Source organism: Engraulis encrasicolus, chromosome 19 (assembly GCF_034702125.1).
Source record: "Engraulis encrasicolus isolate BLACKSEA-1 chromosome 19, IST_EnEncr_1.0, whole genome shotgun sequence".
Lineage (NCBI taxonomy): Eukaryota > Metazoa > Chordata > Actinopteri > Clupeiformes > Engraulidae > Engraulis > Engraulis encrasicolus.
In genome coordinates this window covers 19,849,415-19,875,246 of record NC_085875.1, presented here as the reverse complement: position 1 = coordinate 19,875,246, position 25,832 = coordinate 19,849,415, and the positions used below count along the sequence as shown (strand labels likewise).

At 44.2% G+C, this 25,832-nt stretch overlaps 1 protein-coding gene across 4 annotated transcripts in view; it reads right to left on the bottom strand.

Annotated features, from left to right (window-relative positions):
• gphna (gephyrin a) overlaps positions 1-20,708 on the bottom strand; it is a 148,998-nt gene extending 128,290 nt beyond the window's left edge. For all 4 annotated transcript variants that reach the window (XM_063183765.1, XM_063183766.1, XM_063183767.1 and 1 more), the window contains exon 1: positions 20,627-20,708. In XM_063183765.1, coding sequence (XP_063039835.1) covers positions 20,627-20,690 — 64 coding nt within the window. In that variant the 5' untranslated portion in view covers positions 20,691-20,708. The remainder of the gene's footprint in view (positions 1-20,626) is intronic.
• Positions 20,709-25,832: the final 5,124 nt, after the last annotated feature.

The following is a 25,832-nucleotide window of genomic DNA, read 5'->3' as shown; positions in this document are numbered from 1 at the left end:
TCAATAAATAAATGCGTTTTCAAAGTCTTAATCTGAGATGAAAATGTACTTAAAAGACAGGACGGATGACCCACCCCACGTCTAAGTCAGTAATACCCTCTAGGAAGTAATGCACTGCAATACTCAAAGCAGTCAAGGAATATACTGTATTGAAAAGGCCATCAGACTGACAAGCCAGACTTAGGGCCTCCGTACAACGCTTCTGACAAAGTGCAGAGCGCTGCTCTGCCAATGTTCGATTCAACTGTTTTCAATACAACCCCGCACACTGGCGCCGATGTCCCTGGATGTCGGCTGCCGATTACGGGAGAGTTCTATTTTGTCGTCACCGCCGATTGATTATCCATGCTCTGCTGTGATGAAATTGGCCATTCCTTGTTATAGCACGTCTGCGCCAGTGTGCAGGGGTAACCGAAATTGTCGGAAGTGCGCCGCAGTGCTGTCGGAACCGCTGTGCGGAGGCCCTGAGACATCAAATGCATGGGGGCAGTTCACAGGCAACTCTGAAGCCTGTAGGGTCCAAACTGCTTAGCCGCAGGATATGGGCCAGCATTAGCCACAACAGAGTTCGATATTTCTCCCTTCACCACCATCGTGTCGCCATTTACTGTTTTCAGGCCGACCAGAACCGAGCCGGTGCCGGTGCCCGTTCGACACTTCAGTCCTTACCTGCGAACCAACCGTGTTCATGTCACGGTTCGCAGAGAAAAAAACAGGTATTTTTTCGGTTCGCATTGTGAACCAACTTCCTGGTTTGAGAACGCTAATATCTGCAGCGTGAACACGACGTCCACTTCACGATTAGGTGCGGTAACGGGCGCCGGCACGGTTCTCAGTGGGCCTGAACGCGCTCATTGAGGGCTCCGATAACCTGATACGTAGAAAGACAATTATGATTGGCCCGATCGACATTTTAACATTCTAACATTTTGTAAATCACATTAAAAAAGTTTGAAAGCGGGTTGAAATACTAGTATTTATTCACTCGTATGCAGATACAAGTAGTATACGTGATTGTTATCCAACTTACTGTTTCAATCTGAGGTTGGCTGAGGTTGGTTCAGAGCTTCCCTGAACAACATACACTGCATGCATTTCACAATAAGCATTCTTGAAATACTTGAAGGATTGAAGCTATTGGGATATTAAAACCTGTCAGGCAGCATATGAAAGATCGAAGCCTGTGGGGCATACAGGGTAGCCCCCCATCTCTTATTTCCTAAAGAGTAACAGTATCCACTCATGGTTCTTGCCTGGCACTTGTCCCGTGTCTCTCTTTTCTTCCTTCATCCTCTCTCCCTTTCCATTTCCCTCGCTCTGTATCGGTCTTTGTCTCTGTCTTTTCTCTCTCTCTTTCCACCTTTATCTCACTGTCTTTCTCTCTTTCCATCTCTCTCTCTTTCCATCTCTCTCTCTCTCTCTCAGGTTGGCAGGAGGTGTCAGCGAAGGCAGTGGTGATGAGAGAGCGCTCTGTGATTTATGTCCAGATGACAAGAGGTACAGGGATGACTTCCAGCATGGGGGGGACCAACAGCATGGACCATGGAGCAAAGAGGAGATAAGAGAAGAGGGAGGGGAGGAGAGGAGGTGGGGTGGAGGGGGAAGAGAGAAGACTAGATGGAGAGGAGACACAGGGAGAAGAGGTGGGAAGAGTGTAGAGGAGAGCCAGAGGAGATGGGGGGAGGAGAGGAGGAGAGTGTAGTAGCACAGTGGTAATGAGGGGAGAAGAAGGGAGGAGATGATGAGGACAGGTAAGGAGCTCAGAAGAGAGGGCTGAAGACTAGGGGGAGGAGAGAGAAAAGAGGAGGAAAAGAGAGGAGAATAAATATGGGGACAAGAGGAAGAGAGAGAGAGGAGAGGAAAGGAAAGGAGAGGAGAGGAGAAACGTAGTGGAAGCAAAGAGTAAAGGGGGATGAGTGTAGGGATTTACTGGAGGGAGGAGGAGAGTAATATAATCAAAAAAGGAGCATAGAGGAGGAGAGAAGGAGGGAAAGAGAGTAGCAGAAGAGGAAGGAAAGACAGAAGTAGGTGGGAGGGAAAGAGGAAAATGAGAGGAGGTGTGTGTGTGTGTGTGTGTGTGTGTGTGTGTGTGTGTGTGTGTGTGTGTGTGTGTGTGTGTGTGTGTGTGTGTGTGTGTGTGTGTGTGTGTGTGTGTGTGTGTGTGCCTGGAGGCTGGCAGTGAGGTTTAATTACTCGCGGGCGGCCTGGGGAGAGCGTTACGGTGGGGAGAGCATGGCGCGGCTGAGAGTCAAGTCTGGCACACACACACACACACACACAGGACCACGGACGTCACACCACCAGCTATAGCCTGGACGCCCCTGCCAAAGTGTAATTAGCACAGGCCGGCCTGACCGAGGGTTTTTTAAAGCTTAAAATAAATAATAAAAAAGGTCCATAGCCTGGCAAGCCAGACTATAACATGAGAAGTTTAGTCTGGCACCGCACAGTTCAGACCATTGACTTCAATATTAGAGGACACAGTGGTTCTGTAGAACTCCATTCAAAGGCTTTGAAGCAAGTTTGACTGATTAACGAGGATTCTTCCGTCCTAAATGTCCGCATTCGTTCCTTAGCATCGCTGACAACGAACGCTGATAGGACGGTGGTTGCGTTTGACAGTCAATCAAAAAAATTCTAAAAGAATTCTAACTGTCAATCAAGTCAACAATGTTCATTGGTCATTTAAACAATTTAAATTAAATGAAGGCTCAGCCCAAAAAGAACATCTGGCTAGTTTGAAACACACAAGAAACTGCCGTTTGCCCGAAATAGAGTAGACTCGACAAGAATTGGCAAGGAGATGCATTGGCTCAAGTCTCCCATAGATATGAATGGGAAAAAATAGCGAGCGCTCTATAGTCTTTTCTCCAGGTTGAAGGGGTGCATCTGGTTATTCCTTTTAGGGCTTGACAGACTTATGAACTGTATCCAAAGCACTCTCCTTTGAGTCAAGGTAGTTGAAGTATTAAAAACCCTTTATTTTACATCGGGGTAAACATGTTAAAAACGCCTGGTGTTTACCTCGATGTAAAATAAAGGGTTTTTAATACTTCAACTACCTTGACTCAAAGGAGAGTGCTTTGGATACAGTTCATAGATATGAATGGGAATTGGGGATTTTCTTCAGGTTTCCCGGTCTAGTCCCAACCCCGGGAGTTGCTTCACTATAGAATAGAACCCACGCCTTTTAAACCGTCCTTTAGCGTTCATGTAACTTCTTGTGTCAGTCTGTCCACCCCAATATCCGAAACCGAAACCCTAGCCAAAAAAAAAGAGGAAACCACAATGTCCAAATATAGGCGTAGGCTTTTAGAAGAAGGGCAAAACGTACCCCGGATAGGTTTCCGTTTTCAGCACAATTGTGCAAGCTAATACTGTCACAGTCAACTGATAGACACTGACAGGATAGGAGGCAGGAAGTTATTTGAGGTGTCTTGTGCAAATCCTTGGGAGAAATAGTAAAAGGGAGTTTGCCAGATTTCCCTTCTACAATGCACCACACATGGGGCAGCTGTAGTCTAATGGTTTGAGAGTTAGTCTCTAGATCACAGGGTTGCAGGTTCGAGTCCCATCCTTAATTCTCCCCTACACCTCCATCAAAGGCAAAGTTACCTTGAGCAAGACACCTAACCCTACACTGTTCCAGGGACTGTAATCAGTACCCTGTAAATAACTGTCAATCACTTTGGATAAAAGCATTAGCTAATTGTAATGTACAGGGGTTAGACAAAAAACTGAAACACCTGATTTTAGACCACAACAATATCAATACCCGCCCGTGTATATTGACCCTGTGGAGCTCCAATGGACAGTTCTGATGAAAACGGGAGAGTTGAGGTGCACATTTAATTCTGCTGTGATTTGGGCAGCTTGGTTTTATGTTTTTTTATACAATCCAGGCTGGCAGCTTCCTCTTGCATCCACAGTTATTCCACCTGGATGTGGCCTGTCCTTCTTGAGGGCATGCTGACATTACCCTGGATACTGTGGCTCTTGATACATCACAAACACTTGCTGTCTTGGTCAAAAATGCGCCAGCAAGACGTGCACCAACAACTGGTCCACTTTTGAACTATGATATGTCACCTATAATGTTGTGTGCATTGCAATATTTTGAGCAAAACAGTGCTCTTACCCTGCCACTTGAACCTTCGCACTGTGCTGTTACTGGTGCAATATGCAATTAATACGTATAAATGGCGTGACGTGTCATGTGCGTTACGCCCCTTTTTGGGGGGAAATATTGGGGGATAAGCCAAAGTCAAATGGTGGTGTTGGGAAAAAATAAACAAAAGACAAGGACCTGTAGACAAGCGTTGTTCACGCTCAACATGCCGAAAACGTGTTGTGTTGTCAGCTGCTCAAATAATATAGCCAAACAGTCGTGGCTGAACCATGGACGGTGTTAATCTAGGCTAGCCCATGTTGCATTTAAGTTAATGAGACATTCGGTTTGTTTTCCCCCGAAAAGGGGCGGACTGGTCATTCACGAACAAAGTACACGGATTAGGGATGCAAACGATTAATCGATTAATAATGCATTAATCGATTAAAAAACATTAATCGCAATTAATCGACAATTCAACTGACAGGAGACCCAGGTGAAATGGGCATATGAAGAGTGTGTAAGAGGGGTGTGAATAGTGGGAATATTTAAATCACCTTTGGATTAAAGAATTGAAATAGAATTAATTTAAATGTGGTATTTTATCTCAATTTTCAATATTTTTTTTTAGATTTAGTAGTTTTTTTTCGTGAAACATTGAGATTTCGGGGGGAAAATGCCACTTATCAATTAATCGTAAGTCGATCAATAAGGCTATCAACTAATGATAAATGAATTAATCGATAATTTGCATCCCTAACACGGATGGCCATTTATACGTATGAAGATTGGCCAGCAAGCTGGTCCAATTTAGCCATGAAACTACACACACTAAAATGACAGGTGTTTCAGTTTTTGTCTAACCCCTGTAATGTAATGTAGAAAATATTGAGACTTTTGCTAACACAGCAATCTAAACATGGTTGTCATCCATCAAATCGGTATCAATGGACATTGAAAGAACATACTAAAGCACACACGCGCATAACAAACTTGCAGCAGCATACATGATTTCCACTTTAAAAAAGACACCAAACAGATCCTGTGCAAGCTGGTGTAGTGGTTAACAATGAGCTGCGACTGACTGCATCTTCTGATCTGCATAGAGTGTGTGTGTGTGTGTGTGTGTGTGTGTGTGTGTGTGTGTGTGTGTGTGTGTGTGTGTGTGTGTGTGTGTGTGTGTGTGTGTGTGTGTGTGTGTGTGTGTGTGTGTGTGCATAGCTGATCTGCGTGGAGACAGATCATCTGTGTGTGTGTGTGTGTGTGTGTGTGTGTGTGTGTGTGTGTGTGTGTGTGTGTGTGCATAGCTGATCTGCGTGGAGACAGAGCATCTGTGTGTGTGTGTGTGTGTGTGTGTGTGTGTGTGTGTGTGTGTGTGTGTGTGTGTGTGTGTGTGTGTGTGTGTGTGTGTGTGTGTGTGCGTGCGTGCGTGCGTGCGTGCGTGCGTGCGTGTGCCCGTGAAGAGTGAGTGGGCTGTGGAATAGAGATCACAGGCAGATTACCGCCACGTCCGGATTATGAGCATCTCTCTCTGTCACACACACACGCACACGCACACACATCCACACACACACACAAGCTCACATCAGAACCATTAGCAGCATTGCAGCATTAGCAACACTTGCTCATAAGCTCTATGAAGCAGTCATGAATCCATTGTGTGTCTGTGTGTGTGTGTGTGTGTGTGTGTGTGTTTCCTCCACACAAGCGTGCACTGCACGTACATATACAGTATATATCGTGTGTGTGTGTGTGTGTGTGTGTGTGTGTGTGTGTGTGTGTGTGTGTGTGTGTGTGTGTGTGTGTGTGTGTGTGTCTCTTTCAGCTGCCAGCACAGATGGATGATGGGAGGCGAGGCACTGGGTCTTTGTGAGGTGATCAGCGGCAGACGCCAGGCCTTCAGCGAGACTAGAGAAGAGTCGAGTAGAGCCCCCAAACTCTTTCAGTCATGTGGTCGCCCCTCCTGGTACAACACTTGTGTGGACTTAAAGGGGGATCTTCTCCATTATCCGCCATTTTGAATTTCCATAAATAAACATTTTTAGCTGCAAAAGTTCTCCCCAACACCCTGCAGTACCTCCTCGACCCCCCTAGGGGTCCTGGCCCCCAGTTTGGGAACCATCACTGGCCGAATGGTTTACAGATCGCAGGGTTTCAGATTGGAATACTACACCAGCAAGAAAGAGTGTGTGTGTGTGGGGGTGTCTCTTCCACTCCCCTCCATGGCTCAAGTACAAGGGCAGTACCAGAGGCGGGTTGACTGGGCAATTGCCCACCCCCAATTGTGACAGCATGGCCCAAATGATATTGCGAAAATCACAGTCATTTATTATAAGCGCTTCTTGAAGGGGGAGGGGCTTGTCGGAGGGGGCATTCATTGTAGGACCACCAGACTGCTCAAGCCCATTTGAGTAAGGCGTCAAACACAACATTGCAAATAAAACATATTTAACATTTCAAATCTGGACTTTGATTAACGTGTTACTTCATATTCACACAGTTTTAGTCAATTTTTTTGACAGAGGTGGGCGTGTTCTCCATTGATTAGCATTGGCTGAAGGAAGATGGGAGGGTGCACGTGCCGTTTCCCAGTGCTGTTGCGAATTGCTGTGTCAACTCCAATATAATGTTATGTTCTACCTCTATGGCTGTGATCCTGACCCTGTTTCACACAGCATCACACGGTCAGGGGCGCTGACAGCTTTCACTGGGCCCAGGACAAAATAATCTGAAAGGGCGCCCTACCCAATACATACAATGTGGCCCCCAATCTCCCTGGGCCCGGGGCAACATACCCCTTTGTCCTCCCCCCCTCGTTGGCCGGCCTACACGCAGTACAACTACTGTATAGAAGGCTGTGGAGCGACTGCAGGGAGACTGTGCCCGTCCCTGTCCCTGACTCTGACCCTGGGACAGTGTGCACGTGTCTGCATGTTAGCAACTGCTGCTGCTACTGCTGCTAATGGAATGCTAGTCATGCATCCACTTATCAGCCCACTGCTGCAGCTACGTTACTGTATCTTTTATACGCACAGCATGGCACGGCATACCCACGCTTGTAAATCCACCCTCCCCCACTCCCACCAAAAACCATCCTTGCATTCTCTCCGTCACTTTCTCTCTCTCTCTCTCTCCCTCACTCACACACACACACACACACACACACACACACACACACACACACACACACACACACACACACACACACACACACACACACACACACACACACACACACACACACACACACACACACACACACACACACACACAGGAATGAGTAATATAAAACGTCACTATGGGAGTTGACCTTGATAGGGCTAGCCTAGCCTATCTGTGTGCATTAGCCCTGGTGGCTAACAGCCAGATGTTCGCACCACTTTCATAGCACATTAAAGACACCAGCCAACCCGGCCAACTAGCCCACTACATCTCACAAACACATTCACGGTGGACTAAAGACCTAAATACAAATAGCTGTGTGTGTGTGTGTGTGTGTGTGTGTGTGTGTGTGTGTGTGTGTGTGTGTGTGTGTGTGTGTGTGTGTGTGTGTGTGTGTGTGTGTGTGTGTGTGTGTGTGTGTGTTTATGAGTGTATGAGAGCGAGAGAGAGCCTGCATGCATGTGTGTGTGTGTGTGTGTGTGTGTGTGTGTGTGTGTGTGTGTGCGCGCGCAAGCGATGGGGGACACACTGCTCTACTCCAGGGAGGGTATTTCCTGCCTTGAGAGCATACATCAATGGCAGTGTGTGTGTGTGTGTGTGTGTGTGTGTGTGTGTGTGTGTGTGTGTGTGTGTGTGTGTGTGTGTGTGTGTGTGTGTGTGTGTGTGTGTGTGTGTGTGTGTGTGTGTCATAATGACCTAAGCTCCCTGAGCGAGGGTAAGAAGCTGGGATGAATGGGAATCACAGTAATGGATAGGGACCGGGGACCTTCCGCACGTGAGGCTTAATGACAGAGCATTCGAGCAGCACACATGCACAACACACACACACACACACAGTCCCATTGTAGTACTGTATGGGGAATACACGTTGCCTGGAGCTATACAGAATGCAGCCCTTGCACTCAGTCTCTCCATCCTTCACTGTCTTTATTCATCTCTCTCTCCTTTTCTCTCTCTCTCTCTCTCTCTCTCTCTCTCTCTCTCTCTCTCTCTCTCTCTCTCTCTCTCTCTCTCTCTCTCTCTCTCTCTCTCTCTCTCTCTCTCTCTCTCTCTCTCTCTCTCTCTCTCTCTCCATTTCAATCCTTCACCCTGTCTTGATCTCTCTCTCTTCCCCCCTTCAGATGTCTCACCACCTCTCTTCGCTGCCCATCAAGGGTGTGGAATGAATGAGATGCATCCTCCAGTGCCCACTGCTCTCTCCCTTCTCCCTTTCTCTCTTCTCTCCCTCCACTCCCTCTTCTGTTGCAATGAACAAGAGCACCCTCCCCCCTGTCCCACTCCACCCTCCATTGACATAGGAACACAGTGCATCTCTCCTCCTCCTCCTCCTCCTCCTCCGCCTCCTCTCCTCTCAGAATTTCAGAAGTATCTCTTTCTCCACCTCCTCCTCCTCCTCCTCTCTCTTCCTCCCTCCCTCCCTCCCTCTCTCTCTTTCTTTCAAATCCCCACCCTCCCTACATCTGTTTCTTCAACACTGGGCACAGGAGCATGCACAGCATCTGTCTGATCTGATCCCAGCCCAGCCCAGCCCAGCCCAGCCCAACTTGGGTTCACCACACTCGCTACAGATCACGGCTCTCCGCGCTCTAAATATACAACCACTGCCACCGCTACTACAGCCACCGAAGGGGGAACCCCTGCTCTGCTGCCAGGGCTCTAAGGAAGAGGGAGAGGGAGAGGGAGAGAGAGAGAGAGAGAGAGAGAGAGAGAGAGAGAGAGAGAGAGAGAGAGAGAGACAGAGAGAGAGAGAGAGAGAGAGAGAGACAGAGAGAGAGAGAGAGAAAGAGAGAGAGAGATTAGGCTTTATGAATAGCCAACGTAGTGTGGCAGACAAGGCAGGACAGGACAGGGAGGGCCGTCTGGGCCTGCTCTGGGCCTGCACTGGCTCCGGCTCCATTCAATGCCACCTGATGACAAGACACACTTGGGCACATCATGAATGTCAGAGAGAGAGAGAGAGAGAGAGAGAGAGAGAGAGAGAGAGAGAGAGAGAGAGAGAGAGAGAGAGAGAGAGAGAGAGAGAGAGAGAGAGAGAGAGAGAGAGAAGGCAATATCATGCTCCCATGTCAACACAGGACCAGATTGAGCTCGAGTAAAGTTTCCTCTGGACAGCTAGAACTACAGTATACCAGCAGTCAAAAACTGTTTGTGCTGTGTGTGATTACACTTAAAGTGGCACTGTGTAATACCAGTCAAGTGAAAAGAAATCCCGCACACTGTCCATTCCACCAACAAACTTTAATACAACGTTTCGGTCATCCGACCTTCTTCAGGTAACTTGACTGACAACCCGGCTGGGATAACATCCTACGCACCTGCCCAACTACAGAGGTGTGCAAAAGCGTCTTTATTGAACTGTGTAATACCAGAAAGTACAAAAACTCGTTTTTCTCTCTGCAAACTGAGGACAATCATGGAAGGCATAAGATCCATCCGGCTAACTCACAGTCACATGTGGAAACGTTTGTGCGAGGTTTGCAGGTAAGCAAAGCACTTAAGTTGCGAAGGTGACTGGCATTGAAACGGGCACTTGCAGGGTCAAAGACGAGACGTGACTTTTTTTTTGTTCCGCACTCATTTAACTATCAAAAAAGTAAATAAATGAATTTTGAATATTATGCTGATAAACAGCATAGTCTGGTTTCTCATTTCATTAACATTTAAAGAAAAGTAATTGTCAATGTATGTGTGAAATAATCTCATAAAGTGCAAAAATGTTATTCAGTGTAATGATCCGAACTTAAAAATCACCAATACATCCTTGAATAATTATGCAAAATGACAAACAAAATTCTTTTTTCACTCTCTGGGCATAATTCTAGAAGTGTTCTTGTTATTGTATTAAAAGCACGTTTCATTAACATTTTGTTTTGATATTCAAATCATCTGGGGACTTGCCCAGATTTTCAATTCCTTAGATATCATTTAGTGTAATAAGATCAACATGGTGCTTTTAAATCGTAATAAAAAGTGATAGTCACACAACAATATGTGACATCATCAAAAGGACCCTTGGGGACCCCTTGAGTGATGATGCAAAGGGAGAGTCTTGTTCTTCAATAGTTGAAAATTCTGTATTTTTATCTTGTGGTAACAGCGTCCACAAAAACAGATGTCATTCAATGAAATGTCAAAAAATACTTTTATACTCAGATATTCATCCAAACAAGCATATTTTCTAAAAAGACATAGTAAACATTGTGGGTCAAAGTCATTGTTTTAAGTAGGTGGCTAACTATGTGCTTGTAAAAAGGTAAAGATAAGGTGAAAAGTATTTGGTCGTCCTTCAGTGTAAGAGATGTCATTCAGTGACATGCAGTGTAAGGGCCATTTCACTCAGTGTAATCAGTTCATAATTGTATATTAAGAATCAAAACGGCAATATAAGTAGCAAATATTATTATAAGATACAATAATATGATGATATTACTTGAAATTATGACTTTTATTGTTATCATTACCATTATAACCTTGTTATTAAGCCTACCATGTAGCAACCATATTACTGGGTCGATTCTGGGATTTTGGAAGTTGTACATGAATTATCAGAACACCCTAAGTCACAATCCCTGAAATATGCAGGTTAACAGACAGTTATTTCTTTTTTATTGTTTTAGGCCTACGTTTTTTATTGTTTTAGGCCTAAGTAGTAGCCTATCTCTAAGCTTGTGATCTTGGAAGTTCTTCAAAACATGTTTTAATGCCCCAAAAGGAAAATACCAATTATTTGACAACATTTATTTCTGTTGTCACTCATTCAGGACGTTGAGTACTGTAGTATGATGGTAACAATATGATAGCAATGAAAAGTAGCTGTTTAGGCTTTTTTGCCAAGGCGTCATTCAGTGTAATAGTTGTGGTCATTCAGTGAAATGCACATTTTTATGTGAAAATAAAGTCAAATTCTTACGAAACTTATTTGTTTAGCACAACACATGCGGGGGCATACAACAAGTGAATAATTGTGTATTTTAAACAGATTTTGTCTTCGGTGGAAAAACCTCTTAAAGCCAAATGGGTAAAATGCACTTGGTGAAAGACTACAAACACTGCAAAAAATGCCAAACGCCAAACGCCTTTTACTAGAAAATTTTAGGTATGATGAAGACCTTAAATATAGCCCTTTACTATGTTATGTAGCTTATTTCAGTTTTTTAACGTCATCCATATGTTTTTTGCATTACCAACTGTTTAACGCCGTATTACACTGAATGACATTTTATGGGTAAAAATTGGGTAAAAAAAATGCATGTTTCTTACTATTTTCTGAACAGAAAATAACTTACTTAATCACTCTACACGCCAATGTACCCAAAAAAGTTGAAGAACGGTGTCAGAGAACAGTTTTATTTTTTTGAGTCCTGAAAACCCCGTTTCGTCTTTGACCCGGCACCATTCTGGTAGGCAACTTACTCGGTTACAATGCCATTTCCTTTAGACAACCTTCTAAGTTGGTAACTGAACAGCAATGACACATTCGAAAAGAGGGTCTAGGTCTGCTATTTGCCACCCAGCTGCTTTGCCACCCAACCGTGAGTTGGGGGAAGGTGAGGGGTTCCCCCCCCTCCCACCTGCTCCACCCTCTTTCCATTCAGTTGTTTTATACATAATCGGCGTCTGATCACAGCCGTGATTGATCTCAGGAACGTAGCCCGGCTACTCCACTCCTGGAACCATCTTTCATTAAGTCATATCAGCTCCGAGCTATCCCCCTCCATCCTCTCTGGGCTGTTGACTTAAGGCTTGGGACTGCGCCCTGGCAGCCGCCCATGTCTTTTCAGTGACAGGGCCTTTCTCTCCCCCACCCCCCCTCCACCTCCACCCCCCCTCCACCACCACCCCCACCCCTGCCCCCTATCCCCCCATTCCTGAAAGTCTGGCAGCCAGGTTCGTAATCTCATTATTCACTTGTGTCCAGTGTGTGGCCTGAGAGAGAGGGTTTTATGGGCCTCTGCTTAAAATGTGATAGAGAGAGAGAAACACACATAAACAGAGGTAGAGAGAGGGAGAGAGAGAGAGAGAGAGAGAGAGAGAGAGAGAGAGAGAGAGAGAGAGAGAGAGAGAGAGAGAAAGAGGAGAAGGAGAAGGAGAAGAAGGAGGAGTGGAAGGGAAATGTTCTGATTGGGTGAGGTCAATGTAACCTGTTCTGTCCATATTGGAGCGAGTGAGCACTGCCTGAGTGAGTACAGCTCTTCTGCGTCTGCTGGGAACCACTTAGGGATCCCATTTGGAGGAAGTGGCATTTAAGGGCAATAAGAGGTACCTTCACCACAAACATTCAGGACCTGCAGTACCCATACAAGCTTTCTCGGTCACGGAGGGGCCGGCCGGGTCAAGAGGTAGGCTCACTGCTCAGTGTGGAAGCTGAAGGACCACCAGACTGGATAAATACACAGTAGGGCTGTAACAATATTGTATTGAACCGAGAAACCGTGATACACAGAGTGAGGATGCTGTATCGTGGTGCAAGGAGGCAGTATCGTGACACTTGCCTGGCTCTTGCCCGTGAGCTCCACTACAGGGTCTGGGAGAGCATGCGTTGGCTCCACCTTATATTCGGATGACTGTTGTGTTCCATGTTGTTTGTGTAATTTGCGGAGCCAGGAGAGAGCTTTCAAACAACATCAAATTGCTTTGTGGCTTAAATTGACTGACATAATCAAGGATGAATGTATAGTGTCCTACCCTCTCAATTAAACCTTTCTCAGTCCGTTTCTGCAAGTTTTATTAAAATCTGTGCCGGTGGGTCCCAAAGTGTCGGATTTCACATGAAATCACCCATATACGTAGCCCATAGCAATATAGTAGTGCCAATGGGATATTGCATTGCAACCAAGTAAGTTGCTAATTTACTTAGCAATGACACTATTGACAAACGCATTCAGCCAGTACCAACATCATAGGCCCAGAAAACTCAGCAGGCCAGGCCAGGTGGCACATGCAGGAAGGAGACCAGGCCGAGGTGAGGTTTACCCTCCACTGTCCCCCAGGAGAGCCCTTGACCCACTTGAAACAGCCATGGCTGTGGCTGAACCACAAGCCCAAAATACAGAGTGCTGTAAAACGATGGCAATGGGCCCTTTTTACATGACATCAGACACGTTTAACTTTGAACCCTGAACATTTCAATGCATTCAAAGCAGGTGTAAGTTACATCCAAAGATCCAATGGCATAGATTTGACGATACTGTTTTCTGCCTGAAACTGGCAGTCGAAGTAGATTAAAGCCAGCACATCCTAAAATCTGACCTAGGAGCAGGACAGCAAAATGTCCAAATGAAGTCAGCTTCAACCAGGATTTTTTTTGCTCCCACTATTTTTTTGTTGTATGTGACGTTTCGCGTAAAAATCCTTCTGTCACAAAAAAAAATCAAAAGTGGGAGTGGGAGTCTCCATCACAGGAATGCAGTAGAGTCTTTTGAAGTACATTGCCTCTGCCAAGCAGGCCCTATAATATTAAGGCTTACAGGTTCACCAAGTTGATATTGCTTATCTAGCTCATCCATGACTTACTTGCTAGTGTAGTCAGGCTTGCATGGTCATAAAAATGTAGAACATCAATCTTATCAAGGGTGTCTGTGGGTGTATTGATGGCAATGGCAAAAAAGAAAATGGCACCCGAATGTGGAGTTAATTGATTTCCATTTGCTTGCAATCCGGTTGCATCATTTGGTTTTGGGACCTCAACAAAATCTGACATGATTTTATGGCATACTTGTTCAATCCAAAGCACTCTCCTTCGAGTCAAGGTCCGTTATGTTAAAAACCCTTTATTTGTTTATCTGGAGAGAAGACTCAGAGCGCTCGCTATCATTCTTCCTTTTCGCCATGATTTTATGGCAATTCTTCATCATCACCATGTTACCTATATTAGTAAACATTTTTTGTTGCTGCCCTTACAAATCTACATTTCAACACAACATAAATGTATGTCTTTTTGATATGGGAAAGTCAACTTAATTATGAGGGCAACTCTAAAAGTATACTCAAACAGCCATTGGGAGGATGTTTAGGAAGTTGTTACACACTTTCAGAATCAAACCTTCCATTAACACACTATCTGCACATTTGTATCCATACGTTCAACACACACACACACACACAGACACACACACACACACACACACACACACACACACACACACACACACACACACACACACACACACACACACACACACACACAGTGATTTGTTGTCCCTTGGCCACAGGCCTGCTTTGCTCCTCCTCTCCAGGCGATACTACAAAGGAAGAGAAGAGAAGAGAAGAGGAAAAGAAAAGAAAAGGAAAGAAAAGGAGGAGAGGAGAGGAGAAGAGAGGAAAGGAGAGATGCGGATAGGAGAGGAGAGCAGAGAACATGGTGACAGGCAGCTACCTGACTTTAATTTGTTCTTTCAAGCGCTCCAGCTGTACTGCAAAAGGAAAAAAAAGAGGAGCGAAACAGTGGAGTGTGTGCGCCTGAACGATTGCTTGTGAGAGAGAGAGAGAGAGAGAGAGAGAGAGAGAGAGAGAGAGAGAGAGAGAGAGAGAGAGAGAGAGAGAGAGAGAGAGAGAGAGAGAGAGAGAGGTGTAGCAGCGACTGGATGTGATCAGCACTTTGAACAGCACTGAGACAGCCTCTGACAGGCTGGTAAGACTCTCTCTCTCACACACACACACACACACACACACACACTCCCTCCCTCTTTCTCCCCTCTCCTTGCTTTCCTCTCTCTCCTACTCTCTCCCTCCCTCTCTCTCTCATACCCTTCCTCTCTCTCTCTCATACCCTTCCTCTCTCTCTCTCATTCCCTTCCTCTCTCTCTCTCACACACACACACACACACACACACACACACACACACACACACACACACACACACACACACACACACACACACACACACACACACACACACACACACACACACACACAGTGCTGGCAAGGGCCCTGAAGGAGCCTTTGATGCTGGTGTCTCTGAATTGGGATGTTGAGAGCAGCAAGAGAGAAAAGGAAGATAGCGAGATGATTTTTTTTTTCTTTTTGATTTTCATCCTCGCCATTATCCTACAAAATATCAATATCATTTTGTTTACCAATTTATGTTAAAGTAGCCTAACCTATGCTTTAACTGTCTGCATATTCGAGAAGTGACACTTCCCACTTTATGACACGATTGTTGTACTCGCATGGCCATATGGGCAAGCCACAGATGTCAGTGTCAAGTCATGATTCATCACACACAGATATATCTACATGCTCGCACTTCCACACAGACACAAGGACTTTGATGTACCCACGCAGACAGTGGCTCACACAAAAAGCATGTTAACATCAGGTAACATACTACATGTGTGCTTCAAACACACACACACACACACACACACACACACACACACACACACACACACACACACACACACACACACACACACACACACACACACACACACACACACACACACACACACACACACACACACACACACACACGAACATGTTGGAACACTTCTGAAAATCCCACAATGTAAATTTCATTGTAGGCGGCACTGCAGTGACTTTGCCCCCTTTGGCCTTTATTCACTGGGCCACTTCAGGTCCCAGTCCATGTGTGTAGACCACATGCCTTCAGTGTTGCAACACAGTTGCGAGATGTGGTCATTCATTTACCATTCACCTGGTTATACATTTACTTGATCATTGCATGTGCTGTGAACTCACTGGATGCCAGCCATTTTCGAATCATACAACCCCCCTCTGCCACAGCATTTTGGGTGTTTTTTTCCCAGCACACATAAAATTGTCTATTGTCTATGCGTCAACACCACACCATAAAAAACTTAACTTAACATGTTAGGATCCAAAATGACACTCTTAAGTGTCATTCACATCAAGTGCGTTACCAGTGTGGCTTTCCAAGTCACTGACATCCCCAAGGTAATGTTACTGTAATTCAGAGCCCAGAAGCCAATTTGTGAAGTTCTTTAGTCTCTGGTTACCTTTTTATCTGTTTTACAGCTTATTTATTCAAATGTTAATTTCTGTCATGGAGTCCAACCTGTGACCTTCTTAAATTGACATTCAGCTTTAGGCTAATACACTGAAACAGAAATTTTAAACATAAAAATCTAACGACGGACACACTCCACTTGGTTAAGAATAGGCTCCTCAGCCTGGTTTAAAATATCCAGTTGAATTAATACTGTTTTACCACCAGCTGCTCTCCAGATAAGGCCAAATAACATGGGGTTTAGCTTGGCGGCCATCTGGTCTGATCAGATTCAATGATTTGCGCTAAGCTAACAGCTAAAGTGCAACTGCTAAAATCTGGAGATCGTACTGTCAGATCCGGACACCAGATGCATGGATTATAAAATGCTGAGAAGCAAACTGTTAAACTATCAGTCGGGACACGAGTCTGTTTCTCAAAACAGTGGAATTACTCAGTCAACGGTAAGGCACTGGGTTGCTGCGCCGGCAATCTGGGTTCGATTCTGGCCCGGGTCATTTGCAGATCCTCCCCCCATCTCTCTCTCCCATTCACTTCCTGTAGCCTCTTATACCTTCCTATCGAAATAAAATGCAAAAATGCCCCTACAGGGGGGCGCTGTGGCGCAGCGCGCTAAGCCCCCCACATTTGGGCTTGCATGCCCACCAACGGGGACCCCGGTTCGAGTCCGACCGGGGTCATTTCCCGATCCTCCCCTGTCTCTCTGTCCCATTCGCTTCCTGTCACCAACTTCAACTGTAAAGGTATAAAAGACCTTTATATTAATTTTTTTTTTTTAAATGCCCCTACATTTAAAAAAAAAAGAAAGAAAAGTCAAGCTCAATCTCCATCTTGCTTCTAATAGTGGTCCCCCACTTTTTGCCACTATCAGAAGGAGATCACCATTTTAAGCACCTGGAAGTCCTTGTGCACAACCTTTCAGTTGTCCAGGTGCAGGTCCACTGCACCTGTCCACTGCACACTCGATAGGCCTACTGTTTTCTTCTCTTTGTTTTTGGAATGAGCAACGCATTTTGCCCAGTGCGTCTTCAGGTTCACTCTCCTAAAGAAAATGCGTTGTTCGCTCCAAACAATGAAAGAGAAAAAAAGAACAAGATCACCATTCTATTAAGATTCAAAACATAGCTGAGGGTTTGCTTTGAAGGAAATAGGCTACATGATGTTCAAATCACCATCATGAGGAACCCTACATCATGCAAGCAGCCAGTAGATGAAGCTTATATGCCAACTTGACTGGAACCATGAAGCTAGCTAAATAACAAGCTACTATTTACTATTAAGACCAAAGTACAGTACACTTTGTAGCGGAAAAGTCTATTTCTGGGAATTCAAAATGGTGGAAAATGGAGAAGATCCCCCTTTTCATGTACACACACACACACACACACACACGCACACACGCGCACGCACACACACACTTCTGAAATGTACACTGTCAGATTAGAATCGAAATCACTCTTTTGTGGTGTAATCTGGTTCTCATGCATAACCAACGGAGTCATCCATTTTCGGTTTCTGCACAAAATACATTCTGGTAAATGTACTGCCAAAAAACAATCCCAACCACAATGTGATTTTAACCAATCCCTGTCCTTTTTACACATGCATTTTTACTTATGAGGTCTCAAGAAAATAATCTGCGGAGACAGTCACAGAACAATAATAGTTATACATTTCCTACTAATTATCAGTTTGTTCACAACTCATATTTGGCCAGGTAGACAGCCAAGGACTTATTCAGTAAAGTCATTCCCATTCTGTGCAAAGGCGGTTTGAAAAACAAACAAATAAAAAAGGCAGTAAAAAGTAAATCCAATTGAGTCCAAGCAGACAGACTTTTTTTTCTCCTCCTCAGTTTCTCAGACTGACAACGCATTTGACAATTCATACTTTTCTCCCTCTGTATTTCCTCTGCCTGACTGTTTGGAGTTCCGCCCCCACATCTCTGACCAGCATTTGAATGAGAGTCTGCAGTTTAGTTCTGAGGTCACTCCTGTGGAGAAGATATAGCCAGCCACTCTCTGTAGCAACGAAAAAATAAGGCTGTGTAGACGGAACCGTCCTTTGTGCTATGGACCGAGATGAGTATGTGTGTGAGTATGTGTGTGTGTGTGTGTGTGTGTGTGTGTGTGTGTGTGTGTGTGTGTGTGTGTGTGTGTATGTGTGTTGGAGGGGGGGGGTCATACATATACAGACATAAACATAGGTATGTCACTGAGACAGTAGTGTGGGCTTTAGACTAGGGAACACTAGTGTTTTAGACCTCAGCATGTCATAAAGATTATCTGTAGGCCTAGTGGTGTATTCATTTTGGGGAAACTGAAAACAAATCTCTGCAAAAATGAATACAAAAAATTGAGGACTGAATGACATGCAGCCGGGCTCATGGGTGCTGGATTAGTACACTGTTTTGGGAAGGCCAAGATGAGACAATTGTACCAAGGAGCAGGTTTCCCACATGCACCAACCAAGACAATTCATCAAATTGGCTACTTTCCCTTAGAGGCAATACCAAAAAATCCCCCTTAAACCAAAGCCAGAGGCGCGTGGTTCTCAGCTGTCCAGGCAGACATTTCGAATTCGCAGTCTAAAATTATCACCGGTCCGAATTCTTTTAATTATTTTCACGGTGTCAGTTTCATTACGATAGACGTTTGTTCTAAAAATAATAATAATTTAAAAAATAAAAAAATAAACATTCTCCTCTCTTCCACACCCGCCAACTAGCCTGCACCACGAACACACACAGACACACACAGATAGGCTACACCAATACTCAAATGCACGCTCACGAGCCCGTGCGCGCGCAAGCAGCAGCTGCTTCCACGAAATGTCAGCACACAGCGGAGCGACCGTACTAACCGATCAAACAGACGCGGAAAAAAGAAGGCGAGGCGGAATGGGGGGGCGGCTCTCGGCGGTGTGGTGTGACTAACAGCGCATCAGCTGATGTCTTCATATCAAAAGGGCTGTTTTCAGTGTCCGCGGGAATCCCATCAAACCACCATACAACCCCTCTCTCCTCATCCTCCCTTCTCTTCTCTTCCCTCCACCCCTCCGTTTCAAAGCTAGGGGAGTCACCACTTCAGTAGGCTACACGTGAGCAGCAGCAGCATCGGACAGCAGCAGCTAAACGTGTTTCAGCACCTTAAGTCTGTGGACAGCAGCAGCCAGTCCGCCTGCAATATTATCGCACACACAGAGGTGTGCGCGTGTGTGTGTGTGCGTCTGTGTGTTTGCGTGTGTGGGAGAGAGCGTGAGCCTAATGTGATAGTGGGGGAGGGGGTTCCCAGGTAGGTTACATTTCTTTTTTGGGATAAATTCCCACAAGACAACAGTACAAGCACAGCTATGCAATTTGCAATAATAATAATGATAATAATGTTAATATACCACCGTCAAATCATAAGCGTCTCCTGACAAGGCAAGCAAAAAAAAAATCTGGTCGCCGCGTTGAAGCACTGGGGATATCTACCAACTAAATACTCAGTGTCACGACTTGCCATCATTATCAAGCGAAAAGACCTGTGAGAACCAATTTTCATAGGCTGTCAGAAGCGTCTGAGAAAAAGAGGCAGGGGATCTATGTAGATCGTTTTCAACGAGGCAGTTGGGCTCTCGGTGACAAACAGTGACTCTGATCCATATGCAGCGAGCAGTTCCAAAACGTTGTCTCCCTCTCTCTGGTAGCCTACAGCCATGCACACAACCAAAATTTGAACAGCCGAGGCGAGGGAAAGCATTTAAAATGTAGCATGTCTAAATAGCGTCAACCGAGAGCAAATGACAAAACAGGTCAATTTTGCACCACCAAGGGATGCCAGGCGACGTTTTCATATTGCATTGCATTTTCACAAAACCACGAAATACCATCTTCTGTTTGATGATTGACCTGTGGGGGTATACTACAGCAATCATTTATGTATTCGGGTATCTACAAGCCTGGATTGGACTAATCATAGCCTGCATGGCTTTGGTTAGCGGTTCGATGTGCGTACAATGTATGAATTATTCATCATACAAAACTGTTTTCCTGACAGCGAGAAATGAAATGTGCAACAGAGCGTTGACAAATATATCGCAACTGGACGGTGAATTTTGAACCTCCGGTGTGGAGAAAAAATATCAGTCACCAAAAGAAGATGCATTGATTGAACGGAGGTTTGCAGAAACGTCGCCTGAATCGAGTCGAGGAACGCGGCTATGGTACAAGCCTGCTGCCTGTCAGGCAGAGAGCGCGTCGGAGAAACAGCTGGGTTGACAGTTCAAACCAGCGCGACAACACGCAGCAGTGACAAATAACGCAAACTGGCCAGAGCGTTAAACAAGACTTATCGGTACTATTAATACACATTTGGGCACTTACCCGTAAGAATTCCGACTCGAATTTGGTGGTCGTGGTTTGTTAAAATCATTCCGTCCGACGCCATGTTTAGCTATGCCGTCTCCCGCACTGAGCTCAGAGCGCAGAGCACATCGAACTTGAGGGGAGGGAAGATAACGAGGAAGACAGGCGCCAGGCAAGAGAAGCCGAACGGTGAGGAGGCAAATTTCAATCCTCGTGTAACTAACGGCAGGCATTTGAGCTTAGCTGCTATACATTGGTCAGACACATGCCATAAAATATTTATCAAGCATTGAAACTATGTAATCGCATGACATGATGCGCATATAATAGCCTTGAGCCTGAATATTTTGGAAGACTGAGAACAAATTACTTGTCTCAATAGCAAGGCAGCCTATAACTTTGATCCACTATTTTTTCATCCACTATTTTTGTTAAATAAAACAAGTGGCAGATAGGCCTACTAGGCTACAGTCTTGCACAGAAATGCAGGGATGAAAGGCATTAAAACCCCAATATTTTAGGGGGGAGTTAGTAGTCTATAATAAAGACACGACTTAATGGATGTAAGCAGCACATTTGCTATTTAGTATTTTTTTATATAAAACTTGTTTTGCACAATATTTTTCATGTGGCAAGCACAAAACTTTGTTGTACTAAGAAGATAAGCCTCCTTTCCACCAGAGTGAAATTGGGAGATTGCTTTCCGTTCCGTTTCCGTTTATTTTTGGCAGAGAAAAAGAGGGTCAGAGGTTACAAGGGTGTGAAGGCATCGGTGGGCCTCTTGCTTTACATCAGCCATCTGCACGCTATTCCTGAAAAGGAAAAAATAGAGACAGTGCAGTCAGAAAATGCAGAAGCTTATCATAAAAGATTCAAGAAACGCTAGAGAAACCAGTCTTTTTTGCCATCTTCCCCTCTGCCACCCTGTTGTGCTTATAGGGCAGATATGATGGCTCACACTCATTCTCAGCTGTGTGTGTGTGTGTGTGTGTGTGTGTGTGTGTGTGTGTGTGTGTGTGTGTGTGTGTGTATACGCGTGCTCATGCACACGCGCGTGTGTGTGTGTTTGTGAGTGAGTGAGTGAGTGAGTGAGTGAGTGTGTGTGTGTGTGTGTGTGTGTGTGTGTGTGTGTGTGTGTGTGTGTGTGTGTGTGTGTGTGTGCATGTGCATGCGTGCGTGCCTCGTAGTGTGCATTTTAACAGTAGTGAGTAGACCAATGCTCATTGAATACCAACATTTAAAACTTCTCTTGGAAACCTAGCATTGCCATTGTATTATATCCTACTACTTGTGGTGTGGTTGTCGTTATTGTGGTGAAGTGTTTTCTACCATAATCAATTTTAAATATTCATTTTGACTGTAAAAATGATGATCATCATACATAAAAAGGTGGATAGTCTCTGTGTTTACCCTGTTGAATTCAGTAGGCCTAATAGACATCTCTACCTGCAAAACGTACTGTAGGCCTACTTTGGCCAGACCAATAAATAGTTATTACTTGGTAAATATTCATGAAAAGATCAAATGTTTGGAATGGGCAGCATAGTTTTGGCCACAATTCTTCATACTATAGCCTACCATAAAATTACACTAGGCCTATCTTCTGCTGGTTGTTTAGTGTTGTGCTTTAGCATGTATAGCATAGTGTTTCTCAAAGGGGGCATTTGGGAGCCCCAAGGGAAGGATAGAAGGATACAGTTGAGTGGGGAAGAGGCTTAGTTCCCAATAGTCCCAATAGGAGCAATAGTCTGTTTTATTTCTCAATACTAAGGGGGGCATTGGCAGGCTTATGATGAGGTCAATGGGGCGTTGGGAGGCTTATGATGAGGTCAAGGGGGCGTTTGTCCAAAAAGGTTGAGAACTATTGGTAAAGCACGAAGTGTGGTAGTCACATTCTTAGGAGGTGTATGTTTTTTCCCCCTCTGGACTGGCCGCATGGTGGTTAACCCCACATGGCAAACTCCAAAGGTCAGGTTGTCAGTGTTTACTTTAGACTACATTCTTCAGTGATCTTTAAAGAGGAACAGGAAGCATTGACTATAGAATATAGAACTCTCTCTCTCACTCTCTCTCTCCCTCTCTCTCTCTCTCTCTCTCTCTCTGTGTGTGTGTGTGTGTGTGTGTGTGTGTGTGTGTGTGTGTGTGTGTGTGTGTGTGTGTGTGTGTGTGTGTGTGTGTGTGTGTGTGTGAATGATTCCATGCTATTTGGACATGTAACAAATTAGGGAAGTTCTTGACTAAAATAACATTATTTGAATCAAAATGAGCACTGTTGATTAGCTTTGTTCTTTCACCTGGTTTGGCCATAAATTCGAGGAAACATGCTATGAATGTGTGCCTTTTTCAGCTTTTGGTATAGCAAAACTTCCAGGCAATTCTATGTCATTAAATATTTAGAAGATAACATACCACGCAACCATGTATTAAATTAAATTTAAAAAACGGGAAATATGGTCACACAGCAACTTTTATTAGCCTACACATTATTTATATGTTTCTGAATGCATTCTTGCATTGAACAATTGCAAGTTGTATGGTCTCTAAACCAAAACTAATATATGATAATATATGATCATGGTCTGACTAGCATTGATGCATAATTGTGGGAAAGCCCCCAAAGCATCCAAAGTATTTTTCCCTGATGTTTGCTGCATAATATCTTAAGAGCAGGTGGAGTTTTCCTCCCCAAAATAATTGAGTCAGCATAGCACTCCCAGGGCACCATGTTTTTGCAAGTCATTATTTCAGCTTGCTAATTGGGAGTAAACTTGGTACGGAGACACAGATGTGAAGTCCCCTTATGCCACCGTGATAGCAAACATGTAGGGCTATAAGATGAACGACCCATGTCATTTTTTCATTACATTATTGCATTTGGCAGACACTTTATTACCAAAGCGACTTTCAAAAGGGGACATAATCATAGCCAACATCACCATAATCACTTTTACTTAACTTTTACAATCCGTTTGTTTGGTAACTCTACCGTATTGTCATGAGCATGACATGACTGTCATAACAGTGTCATGACACTCTGACAGCACTGTCAAATATAACCAGGGCTCTAAATTAACACCAGCCAACCAGCCAAATGCTGGTGAAAATTCAATTTGGCTGGTAGAAAGGAAAACTTACTTGGCACTTTGACCCATTCTTGAATGTATGCTTGGCTAGTAAGATTGATATACTAGCCATTTTTGGCTAGTGATGAAACAAGTTAATTTAGAGCCCTGAACATAACGTAAATTAGGTGAATGTTTTTTGACTGTTGTTAATGTCACTTTGATTAATGACAAGCTGTTATGATAAAGACAGCCCAAACCATGTCAATTTGTCACAACGACAGCGAGAAAAGTCTTATATGACAACATTCATTATCATTCAACATTTATGATATTGACACAATGCTTACCATCCATGAGGGTGTATTATAGCAGTGTTGTAAGACTGTCATAAACATTACATCAACAGTGACATGTCATGCTTATGAGGTTTCAATGTGTCCACTAAATAAGTTAGTTTTAAAGCCATCAATAGTTGTGTGCCATGTTTTTTTTTTTTTTTTGGTCTTTTGCGACTTTATTGATGATAGGACATTTTGAGAGGTGGACAGGAAGCGAATGAGGAGAGAGATGGGGAGGTGTTGGCAAAGGACCTGGACCGAGAATCGAACTCGGGTCGGCCGCATGGCAGACGAGTACCCTACCGGTTGGCCACGGCAGGGCCTGTGTCCTATGTTTTCAAATCAACTTCACTTTGGTGATCAATTTCAGTGCATCTATAGTTTTGATGTGCCTTGTTTTGGATTTGTTTTCCCATGAGTGCATTTATTGACCATCACGGAGCCATGGCTGGCTGCTCCTATCGGATTTCTCCACATGTCTGTTCCATATGTACAACACAAACACTTCACTGGAGCAAGCAAGCATAAACAGTGGTAGTAGCACCTTATTTAATGATGTACATGTGTCTAAAAGGTGTCTAAAAAAATATTTAACAGCAAGCAGATGTTATTTGAATGCACATAATTGTCAGTATATTATAAAATGAGGAGCTTTATTGCAAAATGAGTTATCTCCATTTTGGAACATTCTGGGAAATTGACACCTTTTGTATTGGGAATTGCATTGCATTGCATTGCATTGCATTACAAAATACATTTTATACAGGTTTGAACAATTCAACAAAACTCTTCATCACTTTCACCTCCTCTGACAACTCATCAGGGATGAACTCGGAGGACAACTCAACTCCGAAGTCAGAGGGCAGCACATTGACTAGTTTAGCCTATTTGTCACATAAGGGAGGATTTGGAAATGACCCAGGTCGGAAATCGAACTCAGGTCACCCGCGTTGGAGTCCAATGCCCAGCCGACTAAGTCATGACTGAGCCGACGTAGCCAAATAATAAATATTAATATTAATTCATAATAATCAATATTAATATTAATTCATTACTATGTGATATTATTAATAAAAAATATGCAATTGAATAGGCCTAGCTTGCATGTGCCATTATGGGTCAAAATTTACCAGCTGAAAAGTGTAGACTCTTTATTGTTCCAGGGAGGCAAAGGGCTGAACTGAGGCCCAAGGCACCCTTGGTATGTAGATACACAAAAATACATGTTGTGAGTATGATGTAATAACGTCTACTACAATATCACTAATATGTTATTACACCAGTTATTCACTGTACATATTGAGTAAGTACACTGCAATTACAGCCCGTTAAAATAAAGCGTTACCGTGATTTTTATAACAGAAAGAACCCAAAAATGAAACACATAAAATATAGAGCCTATAACCTCTGATTATATGCATCGCTATCCACGGTTGCAGAGTATATTTGGGCCAATGCATGCAAAGGGCCAATGTTGTCAACAGAAAAGACGTCTGGTTAAGATGCAGTGGCCAAGGCCAAGGCAGGCAGTGGTGTTGCCCCTCTAGGTGACCCTTTGTGTGTGTGTGTGTGTGTGTGTGTGCACCTTTTCCTTTTTGTGCTTTTAGTAATTCGTACATCTGATCGAGCACAGCTGATCTTCTTCCTATTAATATACTAAGTGCCCACGAATAATCAGTGTCAATGTAAAGTTAAATGATTTATTTCACTTGACGTTCTCAATGTGTGGGATTTTCAGGTGTTACTATCGCGCCCCCAAGACATTTGGTGCCCTTGTCGACCACCTTGTCTGCCTATGATTATCGCCGGTCCTGTTTGTGC